Consider the following 12,862-nt stretch of genomic DNA (forward strand, 5'->3'; position numbering starts at 1 on the left):
AGCCTCGAGGAAGACAGAAAGGCCACAAAGCAAGAAGAGGAGGAGAAAAGAAAAAGATGTAGCCAGGTCACTGTTTTCAACACTCAGGAATAACTCTTCAGAGGCTTGATCTGCGACCAGAAGCAGTCAGGATTGTGAAATTGTAGATAGTAGTAAAAAAATAATAATAAAATAAATAAGATGTAACAGGAAGGGGAGAAAAAGTTGCCTGAACCTGACAGAGAAGAGTTACAACTGAGTGTTCGTGAAATGGTCTGACTAACATCCTGCTTCATGACAACCAACCTCCGCTCAATCTAAGCAGCAAAGTGACAGCAGAGCCTAAATTATGATTTCATTCTCTCTTCTTCTTCCTTCTTTTTTTTTTTAGTGGTTTAGCTTTTAAAATCTACACTAATCTACAACAAATAGTCACCTCGCTTGGCGCTGCGCATCCACCAGTGTAACAAACTAGAAAAAAAACAAAAACAAAAATAGTGTAAAGGACAGAGGGTCAAATAAATAGACGGAGAGGTAGAAAGCGGGAAATTAGACATTGAGGATGAGATAAAGGACAGGAAGAGAGAGAAGGTGTTCATTTGTGAAACAGTCAGCCCATGAGAAAGTGGGCATGTCCGGCGTTGCGGTGCAGCGGGGGCCGTCCCAGCAGGCAGCCCCTCTGATTTCATTAATTAACAGGACAAAGACTGCAAAACAGATGGGCCCCGCAGAGGAACCGGGCCTCCTGAGTGACCCTCCCAGTCACGCTTACGTATATGCTCACATAGGCTCCCATGTAATGCGGCGCAAATGTCACACAAACACAAGCATGCACTTTTAATCCGACAGGAGCACCGACTGAAGCGGCCATATGACGGGTTTGCCTCTTCTGGACACTCTGGCCGAGTCGCCAACCAAACGCCAAACAGCCACACTGATAAAAAGGCGCCACAGGCCGCCACATCATGGCAGCACGATCAATATAGGCTAAACAAAAAGCTATAAACACAAGAGGAGAGGAAAAAGGGGGAACTTGGCATGTCGATGAGTGAGGGGAGGACGCTTGGTTTGGGCTGAGGCCAGCAGGGTCGACCTGCGCAGACGAACAACGGTGGAGTAATTAGTTAACGAAGCGCGCTAATGAGGGCCGGCAACACAACCCTAACCCTGACCCCGTAACCCTCACAGCCGGGCTGGGCGCGTCCTGGTCCCACCTTGAGAGCAGGTCTGAACCACAGATCTGAGGCCGAACCTCGGAAGGCCAATCCAGTTTGTTTCCTTCAATCCGATTAGCTGCTTTTCAGATCCATACTGATTACGGCACAGGAGCTGAGCCTTCCCCCTCCTCCTCTCCTATTCTCTTCCAACCCCCCAGCTCCAGTTTTGTCCACGTCAGCATTAACAGCTAATCTTCCAGTCGAAGGGCCACCGCTAGCATTCAAGCTCTAGTAACCAGGTGTTGGAGCACAAAGTCTTGCATCTTTATGTTACAGTCAACAAACTGTGTGTTTTACTGGAAGTGCCAAGACAAGGTGGTGCATTACTGTGAAGTGGAAGGAATATGATTTGAAAAGTGATGTGTGATTCCTTCACATAAAATGTGTAAAAATATAAAAGATGTAATCCTTCAAAGTATGTGAAATTTATGCTTATTTTGAACTTTATTTCAAAACTGCAGTTAAAAACTGCAATTTTCTGTATTTTCTCATCATACATTCACATCCAATCATTTTCTGCTTTTCAGTAACGTAACTGCTGATCTAGACTCCGATTTTTTATCAAACTAATAGACACGCGTCAATGTGCATGCTAGTTGTTGTATCCAAACTTGAACACCAGAGACCAGTTTTTAGTTTTGATGGGTTTGTTGTTTAGAGAAAAAAGAAAAAGCTGATTTTCTTTTTACCCTTTGACCTGCTGCTCAGCGTTCAGAGCCACTCAGGAGATAATAGGGTGATTAATTGGTCCCTCACTATTTACAAAATTATATGTTGACCCAATCCCTCTAATTGAATAACAACATTAAGTGATCACACATTACTGACTCATTGCCACTAGACGCACCACCCATGAGGCTCAACAATCCTTCACTCATAACACGCCCAGTGTTTATGGGTAACTGGACCCAGAGACGGTCCGTTTTCTGGGAACATGTGCTCCCGTCTCTTCCTAATCCTGTAGCTGGTTCCAGCGAAGCATTTCGCGGAGAAAAACAAACACCGTACCAGCCATGCCCCCTCCGCGTCCAGAAAAACACAACTGCACACCACGGGCCTGAGGCAATACTTTGCCCCCGACAGGAAATCTAACCTCCAACCAGAAACAGCAGCCTCACCAGACCTCTCTCCCTGAAAACAATCAGCAACCTCCGGTTTGTTTTATGGATTTATAATGCTCTGCTGATATTTCACCTGTGACTTTCAGCGTTTTTAAACGAGGATTAAAAACAATCCAGGACATAACAGTACTGTAAATGTTTAATAACCTTTTTAACCACTGGCATGGACCTTGCACCAGCTAATGTAGTTTCCCTCTCGCCCTGTGAGCCTCGCTGCTCCGATAAACAACCCTCACATGCACCTTCCCCTGGCTCCAGCGTTGCCCCTTTGTGGCTTTCGCCAGCAAACCTGAGGCTTGGCGTTAGAGGGCGAAAACAATGGAGCATCGACTATTCTACCTCATTCCCGAGAGAGACGTCTTATTTGTTTTTTTTTTTTTTATCTGATCTTTTTTTTTTTTTCTGTGTTGCAGGAAAAAAAAGTAATACGTTGATTTTAGCAACACTGAACATGAAGTTCATCTATTTCAGATCAATTATTTTTTATGTGGTGTTTCTGGAAAACGACCACAACTGAGAAAACATGTAAACTCCTGCAGCTGCATTTCGCAAATACAGTCTGAACAAAGAACAAAAATCAACCTTTTCCAGCTCTGAGTAAGAAGAAAACAAAGCTAGATCAGCAGCTGACCCATTAACATTATTATTATTGTTTAGCCAGAGCCAGTCTAAGACTGTATGGTGCCCCAGGCAGCATATTTTTTATTTTTTGGGAGGATAAGGGGGGGTTGAAGACCTGAAGAACTCAAGAGGGGTACATTTAGTTCAGCATATAATCCACACCACCACAGCCATTGTTTTACTGGGCATTTAACGCCTTCATTGTTTACCAGTAGGAAAACCAGCGTATCTGCCTGTATGAGTTGCTCCTGTATACCTGTGGCTCACTGTAGTGGAAAAACATCAATAAAAAAGCAGCAATCAGTTAAAAAAAAAAACATGTTGATTATTAGGTATTGCATTTTAACATTTATTTGACCTTCCTGGGATCTGTATGTGCAGATTTGAAACAAAAATATAGTAGAAATAAATACTGCATATGATGTTATTATTTTTTTTCTCCCTGGTTTTGCCTTTCGAGCATCAAAAGTTTGCTCTAGCTGTCTGTTCAGATTGCTAGCCTGCAGCCCGCTGCTTTACAGCCAACTGTACTTTAACAAACTCTAATAAGAGAAAAGGACAGCTCGCCTTTAAATTTCACTCTGGATATGAGCACATTTTGCAGTCAAATCAGTTCATAAAAATTCGTATGAGCAACAAGGAAAGTTTAGCTTGTTTTCAGCCGGGTGGACCAGCAGTGGACGGCGGCAGACGATTGAGGGGCAGTAACACATCAGGAAAGTTATACCAGAATATTTCAACGGTTTTGAAAGCCTTTTAGCCCTTGATTTCTAAGATCATGAACCTGCCTAAACCCACCAACAAATTCATCTTTACACCGAATAAATGTTGCTCACATTAGTCTCTTCACAACAAATTCATCAAATTTTCTTATTTGGCCTTGCAGCCACTTCTGGTGCAGACCGTTTCAAAAGCAAAAGCTGGAGTCGGAACATCAGGAACCAATTACATCGTTGTGCTTACGAGCAACCACAGAAAATGGCCAGTTTATTGAGATTTATTTGTAGCTGAAATAATAAATAATCCGGTGCATACACACGGTTGGAAAAAACAAACAAAGGGAATTAAATTATATCTGTCAACATCACAACCAAATTGTTTTATTGTAGATATATTTGCCAGGTTTTTCAAACTGACAATAAATCTTTTTTTTTTTCTTTTTACGTTTTTAGCATTTTATTTTTATATATTATGTTTAGAAACCTAAATAAATTTATAAAAACGTTATAAGTTAGCCTGATTGAGTTTTATTTAAACCAAAAAAAGCAAACAATTAACCTTCTTGCAGCAAAATAAACAGCTTTGGTGTTAGAAATATAAAATTAACAACCGTTAAATTTAGAACTGTATTTTACAGAACCTATTTACAGCAGTAGAGTGATGTGTGGTGCTCCTTCCTTAGGCTACACAGCAAAAATATTTACAAGCAGGCAAATTTGTTATTCTTTCAAGCAAAAAAAAAAAGAAAAAAAAGCAGTCCACAGCAATAGGTGGTGAAAGAGCAATGCTGTGTTGATCTACTCGTCATGCAGCCCTCTGAATAAGCTGAGCTGACTTTTAGATTAGACTATCAGGATACTTATTTGCTCCTACTAACTACTTTTCTACTTTTAATTTAGTTCAGTCCAATTATATTTGATATCCTGAATATTCAGAAAGAAGTGTTTTATTTTAGTTTGACTGCTTTTCGTGCATTTTGTACAAGTTATTCAGTACAACATATATATCATTTATGCAACAAAACCCGTGATTGGAATACAATTGTTAAATATTGCAATAATGTTTTTCATTTTAGCAACACACCCCACCTTTCTCTGAGCTTTAGCATCTCCACAAATATAAAAGGTGTTGGCATGAAGGGCGTTAAATGGCTTTTCAACTGATCAAAAACATCACTGGCATGCAGAGTGTGAATGCATTGCACCTGAAACATAATCTCCCTCCAAATATTGCATGCAAGCGCTAAGACTCTAAGACCTGGACGTTACACATTAAATGGATATATGATAAACCGCTAACAAAACTGAAAGCGAAAGATGTTGGTTTGCATGTTATTTTGAAATAGATGTGAAGACATTTTTACTTTTACTAACTATTCTTACCCGCTAAGCAATGATCTAACTTTGGATAATCATTGTCTTCTATTTTATTGATTTGCAAAACTTTTTTTTTGTTTAATCTCAGCAAAAAGAACACCTAGATCTCTGTTTCATCAACAAAACAGTATTCTTTGCTGTATTCTGCAAACTTTAAAGAACAGGTGGACGGAGGGCTGAGTTTGAGACGCAGCTTCTGATTAGTCGTGGCCCCGTTAACTTAGAAATTAAACCGAAAGCAAAAAAGAAAACTTAGTCAACTAGAGATAAGTACTTTGATTCTGCCTAACATTTTCTATTTTATGTAGATTTCGTCTGTGGACACTGGCTGTGCTGGTGGGTCAGATTTGAACCCACCAGCACGTGAGCCCAGAGGTTTGGACTCACGTAAAATCAGTCCATGGGCCACAAAAGGCCCACAGGCCACACTTTGAACACTTCCTATTTAGATCAGTCAAATAATGGGGAAAAATTTGAAGAATTGAAAAAAAATACACAACATCTTAGGCATATTTAACACTTTTTACCAAATGATAAAGCATTAAAGACACTATATTTATGTTCATAGATACATCCTCACATTCCTATGTCATGCTTGGGGCTTAAAAGAACATTCTGTTCGCTGAAATGTTTATAACTAAATAAAATACTGGGAGTTTTAATGAGAAGTAAAAGAAAATCTCAGCTTTTCAGTATATGTCCTGCCTATAAAAGCTGGTCAGAGAAAATCGGCAGATTCCAATCTCTGACTGACTCCTGAGTCTCCAGTTTTCATATCGTTACATCCCCGCAAAGTATTTTGGTTTGTAACAGGGCAGCGTCTAATCCCCACCAGCGACCTGCCAAGCTGAGCTTCCAAAATCACACACACATGCAAACACACACACACACACACGCAAACAGGGTTCTGACTTTCAGATACTTCAGCAGCACCTAGTTTAAAGAGGTAATATGACTCAGTTGCTCAGAGCCCACTTTGAAGTGAACACAGCAACAGGCGTGTTGTAATAAATCTAATAACGGCTGTAAAAATAAAAAAAATGTAAAAAAATTATAGAAATCTTCAAATATTTGGAAGCTGCAGCTTTGAAATAATGAGATGTATAAAAAGTGAAAGTCTGGCATGACTTGACATTATCTCTCCGTGTCAGAGCTGTGCCGCCCGACTGGGTCCAGCGCCTTAAGTTAATGCAAAATAGCTGAGAAGTTGTTATGGAGACATGAATCCCATTGGGTTGTGCCGCTACAGCACCGTCTCCAGAGGCTGGCGTCACCCCCAGCAACAGACTTGCTCCAACAACTGCACCCAGCTCTACCTTTCCTCCACCCCTCGGCTCTGCTGCCATTCTGTGCCACCAATTTTCACTCTCAAATGATCCTATTGTGCATGCATGCGTGCGTGCGTGCGTTAGCGTGTGTGTGAGTTCAATCTGACGAAGACACACCCAGTCCCCGCTCCCACACTCAATCTACATGACCAAGACAGCAACATTCACACCTTCATGGATATTCAAATCTCAGTCAGCAGCTCGGCGTCACACCAGAAGCAAGCCGCTGGGATTCACACGTCCTCTCATGCCTTTTCTTCGTGCCCTGATATTTATTAATAAAACCAAACACAAGCATGACCTTCTTTCTGCCAAAGTGTCTGTCCCATTTACCCACATTTGAATCTTCATGCTCCACGAGTGTAGGGGGGGGGATTGTTTCTTTTTTTTTCTTCTTCTTTACAGGAACATTTCAACTCCCTGAAAATCTCAACAGTTGCATCCATGTTGAAGAGGAGACCTCACAGGCTGAATCTGCCCGGGTTGGGACTCAACGCTAACAACTTTTCCCTTCCCTAAAACTCAGCTGAAGCAACTTCTGTGCACTCTGTGGCTGTGCATAAAACCTGCGAGGGGTGTTAGCAGGGGCTCCCGCTACCCCATTCAGGTCCCCCAGGTAACCATGGCAATGAAGACCAAGAAAGAACGCTTTCATGTTGGCGCCCTGAACCGGGATTTGGAGCGGGGAAATGAGCAGACAGGAGAGGCAGAAGGAGGAGGGAAGGGTGGCTGCTCCAAAATGCACTCCTAAACTTTACAAGCCATACAGTGGGAGGCAAAATGCACAGAGAGGCAGGAGGAAGAATGAAAAAAGAAATGTTTAACCCCCCCACCCCCCCAAAAAAAAACCCATGCTGACAGAAAAAGTTAGCCAACCATAAAGCGCTTCAAAATAGAAAACTCACCGTTTTGGAATCCAATTCATGTCTGTTTTGTGCCAAAACCTTTTCCACACCGGCCTGATCTGCGTATGTAACGAAGCCGAACCCCCTGCAAGAGGAGAGGAACGAAATAAACACACACATGCAGCCGTCTTTGGTGGAGAAGCTCAGTGGCCCCGCCGAGGGGGTCCTACATGAGTAAGTTTCTACAAGTACGAACTCAAAGCTAGGGAACGAGCTTCAGCTAGCAGCAATCACTCCCACCGTTGCTAACCACAATACAACGTAACAATTACTAAAGCTGCTAAATGTGGTGATTTGAACAGAGAGTCACCAATCATGCTTTTCAGGGATCATTTTTCCTGACCTCCTGATTCCTGACTGCAGCACACGGCAGCGGTGTAGACTCTGTAAAGTGTTGCAAGTTCTTTGACGGAGATATCTGTGTCAATTTAAACCAAAGTTTTGCCAAATTTAAACCGAAACTTAAAGGACTACAGCACCATCACGCATGCATCGTGGTACGTTGGTGACCATTATCAGATTTTTTTTCAATGAACTGAAAAAAGTGAAGGGTGCACCAAAGGCATGTTGTCAGTTGAAGAAAAAATTAAAAAATAGCTGGAGATTTCAGTTTTGATGCAGTTAAGAAATATACAGAAAAAAACTGCTAATAGTATTTGAGCAAATTATCTCTACAGCCTGCAAAACAAATGAGGGTTACCCAGTTCCAATATCTGGCTTTCAACCACCCAATGTACGCTTTATTAGACGTTTTTGCTGTTCTGTAGCTCAGATTCGATGAGCACATTCATTAATCAGACTTTCTGCTAAGAAAAATCTGAATTTTTCATATTAAAAAAATTTTCCTGAACCACCAAATTTGCCTCTTTTTTTTGCAACTGCCAGGAGGAGAGCCTGTCGACTTTCTTCTTTTAGCCGGATTGGCCAGCAGTGTGCTGCAACAGGCTATTTATTCCCTGCAAAGGAAAACTATGAGCTCTCCCGAAACATCAGAAAAGGAATGAGAAGCTTCAGCTGCTGTGAAACCACGCAGTTTCAAACAGTTGCTTTCGTATGGAGGTGGGTAGAGAACCCAAAAACTCTACTCAAGTACGGTTTTGGGGGTTTTGGGGGTTTGGGTAGCACTGCTTCAAGACAAAGTAAAAAGTCGCTGTTTTTACTGAAGAGTGAAAAAATGTATTTGGTGAAAAGACTGCTGAGGTTCTGATCAAAGCATCAATCATTTAACATTTGAAAATCACCAGCCGGACCACGATTTGAAAATGTGTGAATGTGACGGTGTTTCGAGGACCGAATTCAAAAATAATTCAGACAAATAACGTCATGACAAAACAACAAAAATCAATTTCTTTCCGTGTAAGACGTTATGCGACGTTCACGGAAACTGTGGGCGTGTGTCTGCGCCTGGTGAGGTTTTTTTTTAGGTAAAACAAGCTTGTCCATCACTCAGTGAAGCTGCTCACGAGTATCCAGACATTTCAGTCAAGTGCTGCTTCACAATGAGTGAAATGTAAAAAAAAAAAAAGTTCAGCACGGTAAGAAATATGTTCCTGGAAGTACATGGAGTGAACAAATAACTCGATATACTACTGGGTAGTGACAACTAGTCACTACCCAGCTCTGCATGTAGATAGAAGTATTTAAATAGAATTATGGTGTCTTTTTGCATCAACCAGCCACTGGTGCAAACAGAAAACTATCAGTGGTCATCATCCGGTCACCCCCACCCCACCCCCGTTCAAAAACTTTCTAGGGGCGCCCCTGGAGAATTAGCGTGGAAAGCAGGCATGAGGCATCCAGTGATAGGACGGCGGGGCGCACACGCCTCCTTCCCCTTCTTACCTCGACCGCTTGGTAACGGGATCCCGCATCACCATGCACTCCTTCACCTCGCCAAATTTGCAGAAGTACTCTCTCAAGCCTTCTGCGGAAGACAACGAGGGACAGCAAACTGTTAAATAAACTCAGGAAGGGGGACAAGTTCTCCCTGCAGACACCCTCCCCACACACACACACACACACACACACACATGTGTTGCTGGGGTGGCCGGAGAGAAACAATGGGGTCGGGGTGGACCACGTTGTGTTTGCGTCCCTCCAAGACCTCCCAGCTTACAGCGAAGGCCACAAGAAAAAAACAGAATAGATTGCAGGTTTAGAGCAGCAGCATCTGTGGGATAATAACACGGCTAACTAGAATAAACTGTGAGCATGCGTGTCTCCTGGAATAAAACGCGGACGGCGGGAGGGAAAAACAACAAGAGGAGCGTGGGAATAAGCAGGCGCGCAACTTCGGCTTTGCCTCCGAATAATCGATCACTTTTATCATGTTGCGCCATTTATCTTTAATAGAGGTGAAATCCGCTGTTGTTAACTGCGCCAACGAGCGCACATGCGGGCGGGGAGGGGAGGAGAGGGGAGGCGGGGAGGGAGGAAGGGAGGTTGGGGGGTGAGGCAGACAAGTCGAGTTGTATGTGTGCACGATTTCCAGTGTTAATCTCCTGCGTCTCTGCGAGTCTTAAATCCTGAGAGCTGATCCTCGGTGAGCAGCAGCCTTTCTGTGCTGGAACCGTGCAACTTCAAGAAGCGTGGAAGCTGCGCGTTTTCACACATGGAGAGGGAGAGAGGAGGAGGAGGAGGAAGGAGGTTGTTTCATCCAGACAGTGTTAAAGTAGAGTGCGGGACAGCTCACCTTGTGTTGTCTGCCAACTCAGACCCCCGATGAACATTTTGCTGAATGAGAGAAACACAAGCCGCATGTTAAGTCACACACAGCACACAGCGCCTCTTCCCCCCACCAGCACAATTTACGAGCAAATCTGGAGGGTTTCTCTGCGTAATCTAGCATCAGTAAAGTAAAGAAGAAAGCATCGGCCATGTTGCGAAGTCACCCGTCGGCCGGCCGGGCCGTTATAATCCCCCAGAGGAGGAGGAATGAATAGTAATGGTGGTGCTGAAGGACGGGGGTGATGGAGAAGTTGCAGCGTGGCGGTTCGGAGGAACACCGCGAGAAATAAACAAACAAGAAGGATGAGGAGGAAGGGAGGCAGGCAGGCGGGCGGGCGGAAAGAAGCGGTGCGTCTGTGTCTCCTCCGGTGAGTGGATCCATCCCACACACACACGTACACACACACACATTCAGAGAGAGAGAGAGAGAGGGAGAGACAGAGAGACGTACACAGACACGCGCGCGCGCACACACACACACGCAGCGTGCTCGTCTTTTGTCTCGGCGCGGAACTCCACTAAAGTCCAAGGTGAACTCAAAAACGGGTCCGGGGAAGAAAAAAAAAAAGCGAGAGCGGCGGCGCTCCGGACCGGCTCGTTTACCAGGGGTCGTGGGGGGAGTTGTCCGTGCCGGAGGACAGGCTGCTCTGGCTCCCTTCCGTATCCATTCTGCTCTCCTGCTGCTGTGGTTCCCGCACTGGTGAGGCGAGGAGAGGCAGTGAGGCTTCCACCGCTGCTGCTGCTCCAGACTCAGGGGCGGGCAGGCTCGATGAGAGCAGCAGCAGCAGCAGGAGGAGGAGGAGGAGCGGGGTGGGGGGAGAAGGAGGAGGAGGAGGGGCAGCAGAGGTGGGGGTGGGGGAGGATGAAAAGAGGAGGGGTGAGTGAGGAAACTCACGAATGCATGCGCGCGCTCAGGGAGAAACTCCGCCCCTCTACCTCAGCTTTCTCCCGTAGCCTCAGACCGCCCCTCCCCTTTCCTCTGCCCCGTCCCTCCCGCACATTGGCTGGCTGTGTTCATGCTGCCAGTGGCGCTCCCTCCGTAGTGTTTCCCCGCCGCTGCTGTCATTGGCTGATCACAGCAGCATGGTCCATTAAAGAGTATTGAGTGGAGCGGGACCCACAGTGTCCTCTGCCAATTCTAACCTGTAGGCTAGTGGAATTACAACATCAAATGGAGGACATTATATATATATATATATATATATATATATATTATATATATATATATATATATATATATATATATATATATATATATATATATATATCATACTGTCGTCCCAATATAATAATATGGTCCTACAAAAACAACCAATGAGAGCCAGGAGGAGGGTCTTAGACCTTTAAATATTTCCTGTGTAGGTGCTGCTCAGACCCTCCCCCTTGCGTTGGCCAACATATATGATGCACATAGAGGTTTTTGATAATGCCACTTGACAAAATGCAATATTTCTTACTGGTTTCTCAAATCGGTGACTGCAATATCTGTATGACTTTTTAATTTTGTGTTTTTGAGATGTAAAAGGCCTTTTAAGTGCTCAAATGTGCTATGCCAATAAACTTGATTGATTGATTGATTGATTTCTCTCTGTTATGCTATAGCTCGTTCCCCACACCAGAACCTGCCATGAATGCTCAAGCTAGCTAGCACAGCCACCAACGACAGCAGATACATGAGCTTGATTGACAGTGCTAAGACCTTCCTCCTTGCTATGATTGGTTGTTTTTGACAGCATGGGAAGGAGTTCCATGCTCAAAAACAAGAGTTCGGCAAATAGGTTTCAAATTATTAGATGATTTTTTTTCTTACTTTTCAACAAAAACAAAACACGTGCAGTGGAATGCACTTTCTATATCTCCTGCTCTCTGCAGGGTTGCTGGAGAGTGGTTATTGTGTAAAAGGCAGCAAACAGTCTGGAGAGGTCAGTTGGGAAAAAATAAATAAAGCTGCCATATGATAGCTGCAAAATTATTTCAAAATTCTTCAAATAGGGAGTGCTCTGGTGGCGCTGGACTTAAGCACCGCCAACATTGGGAGGCCTTAGTCCTCGACGCAGGCGTCGCAGGTTTGAAACCCGGCCTGCTGACCTTTCCTCTCTCTGAAAAATAAAAACCTCTTGAAACTTAACATTAAAACAGACAGCCTAGTGTTTCTGGGTGACACCTGACTGATATTTGTGGCTTCATCTACGCTGACGAGAACTTCAGCTCCATCTGAAGAAAAGGGACCCCAGAGCATGACCCTGTCACCGTCATGCTCCACAGTTAGCGTTATTTTTGATCATGTGGAGTGCCGTTTCTGAGCCAAACATACCTTCAAAAGTTCCCTTTAGTCAGACCATAATCCGTTCTCCCAGAAGGCTCTGTTAGATTTTTTTTCTTTTATTTGGAATAAAGGAATATAATGTGCAACCCTGCTGCTTAGTTGAAACGTGAATACGAACGTTTTCACACATAAAAACACAAAGCATTCTTGCTGGAATCTCCTATGGCACAATGTTACTGCTGGCCTATTAGCAGCCTACCTGATCGTTTTTTCAAAGTTTCACAAATTTTGGAAAAACTTCAGATTTTTGTGCCCGTTTTCTCATATTTTCTTCAAAATCACATTAAAAGGTGCAACATTATCAAAATGAGACCTAAAAAAAACAAAAAAAAAAATAATGAATTTGCCCATGCAGCCAGCCAGCCAGCTTCCCTTAAATGATCGACCTGGGGCCATGGCTGAACACCAAAGGTTTTTCACAGGATAAATACAGAAGAGGAAAATAGTCTTGCTTTTTCACATGCTTGTAAAGCATTTTCCACTCGTTTGCAAAGTAGCAGAAACATACTCTTATTGGATGGGTGGTCTCTTCACGCATCAAA

General features: G+C 43.7%; 1 protein-coding gene across 2 annotated transcripts in view; it reads right to left on the reverse strand.

The window, feature by feature from the left end:
• The window catches only part of LOC129358164 (RNA-binding protein Musashi homolog 1), a 32,362-nt gene extending 21,610 nt beyond the window's left edge, over positions 1-10,752 (reverse strand). Inside the window, exons 1-4 of one of the 2 annotated variants that reach the window (XM_055027034.1) lie at positions 10,598-10,752; positions 9,960-10,000; positions 9,110-9,191; positions 7,268-7,352 (exon numbers count right to left, since the gene is read on the reverse strand). In XM_055027034.1, coding sequence (XP_054883009.1) covers positions 7,268-7,352; positions 9,110-9,191; positions 9,960-10,000; positions 10,598-10,662 — 273 coding nt within the window. In that variant the 5' untranslated portion in view covers positions 10,663-10,752. Of the gene's footprint in view, positions 1-7,267; positions 7,353-9,109; positions 9,192-9,297; positions 9,934-9,959; positions 10,001-10,597 lie in introns of those variants that run through there. The other variant, XM_055027035.1, reaches the window with a different exon arrangement.
• Between the last annotated feature and the right edge of the window lie 2,110 nt (positions 10,753-12,862).

Source organism: Poeciliopsis prolifica, unplaced genomic scaffold (assembly GCF_027474105.1).
Source record: "Poeciliopsis prolifica strain line A6 unplaced genomic scaffold, Auburn_PproV2 SCAFFOLD003, whole genome shotgun sequence".
Lineage (NCBI taxonomy): Eukaryota > Metazoa > Chordata > Actinopteri > Cyprinodontiformes > Poeciliidae > Poeciliopsis > Poeciliopsis prolifica.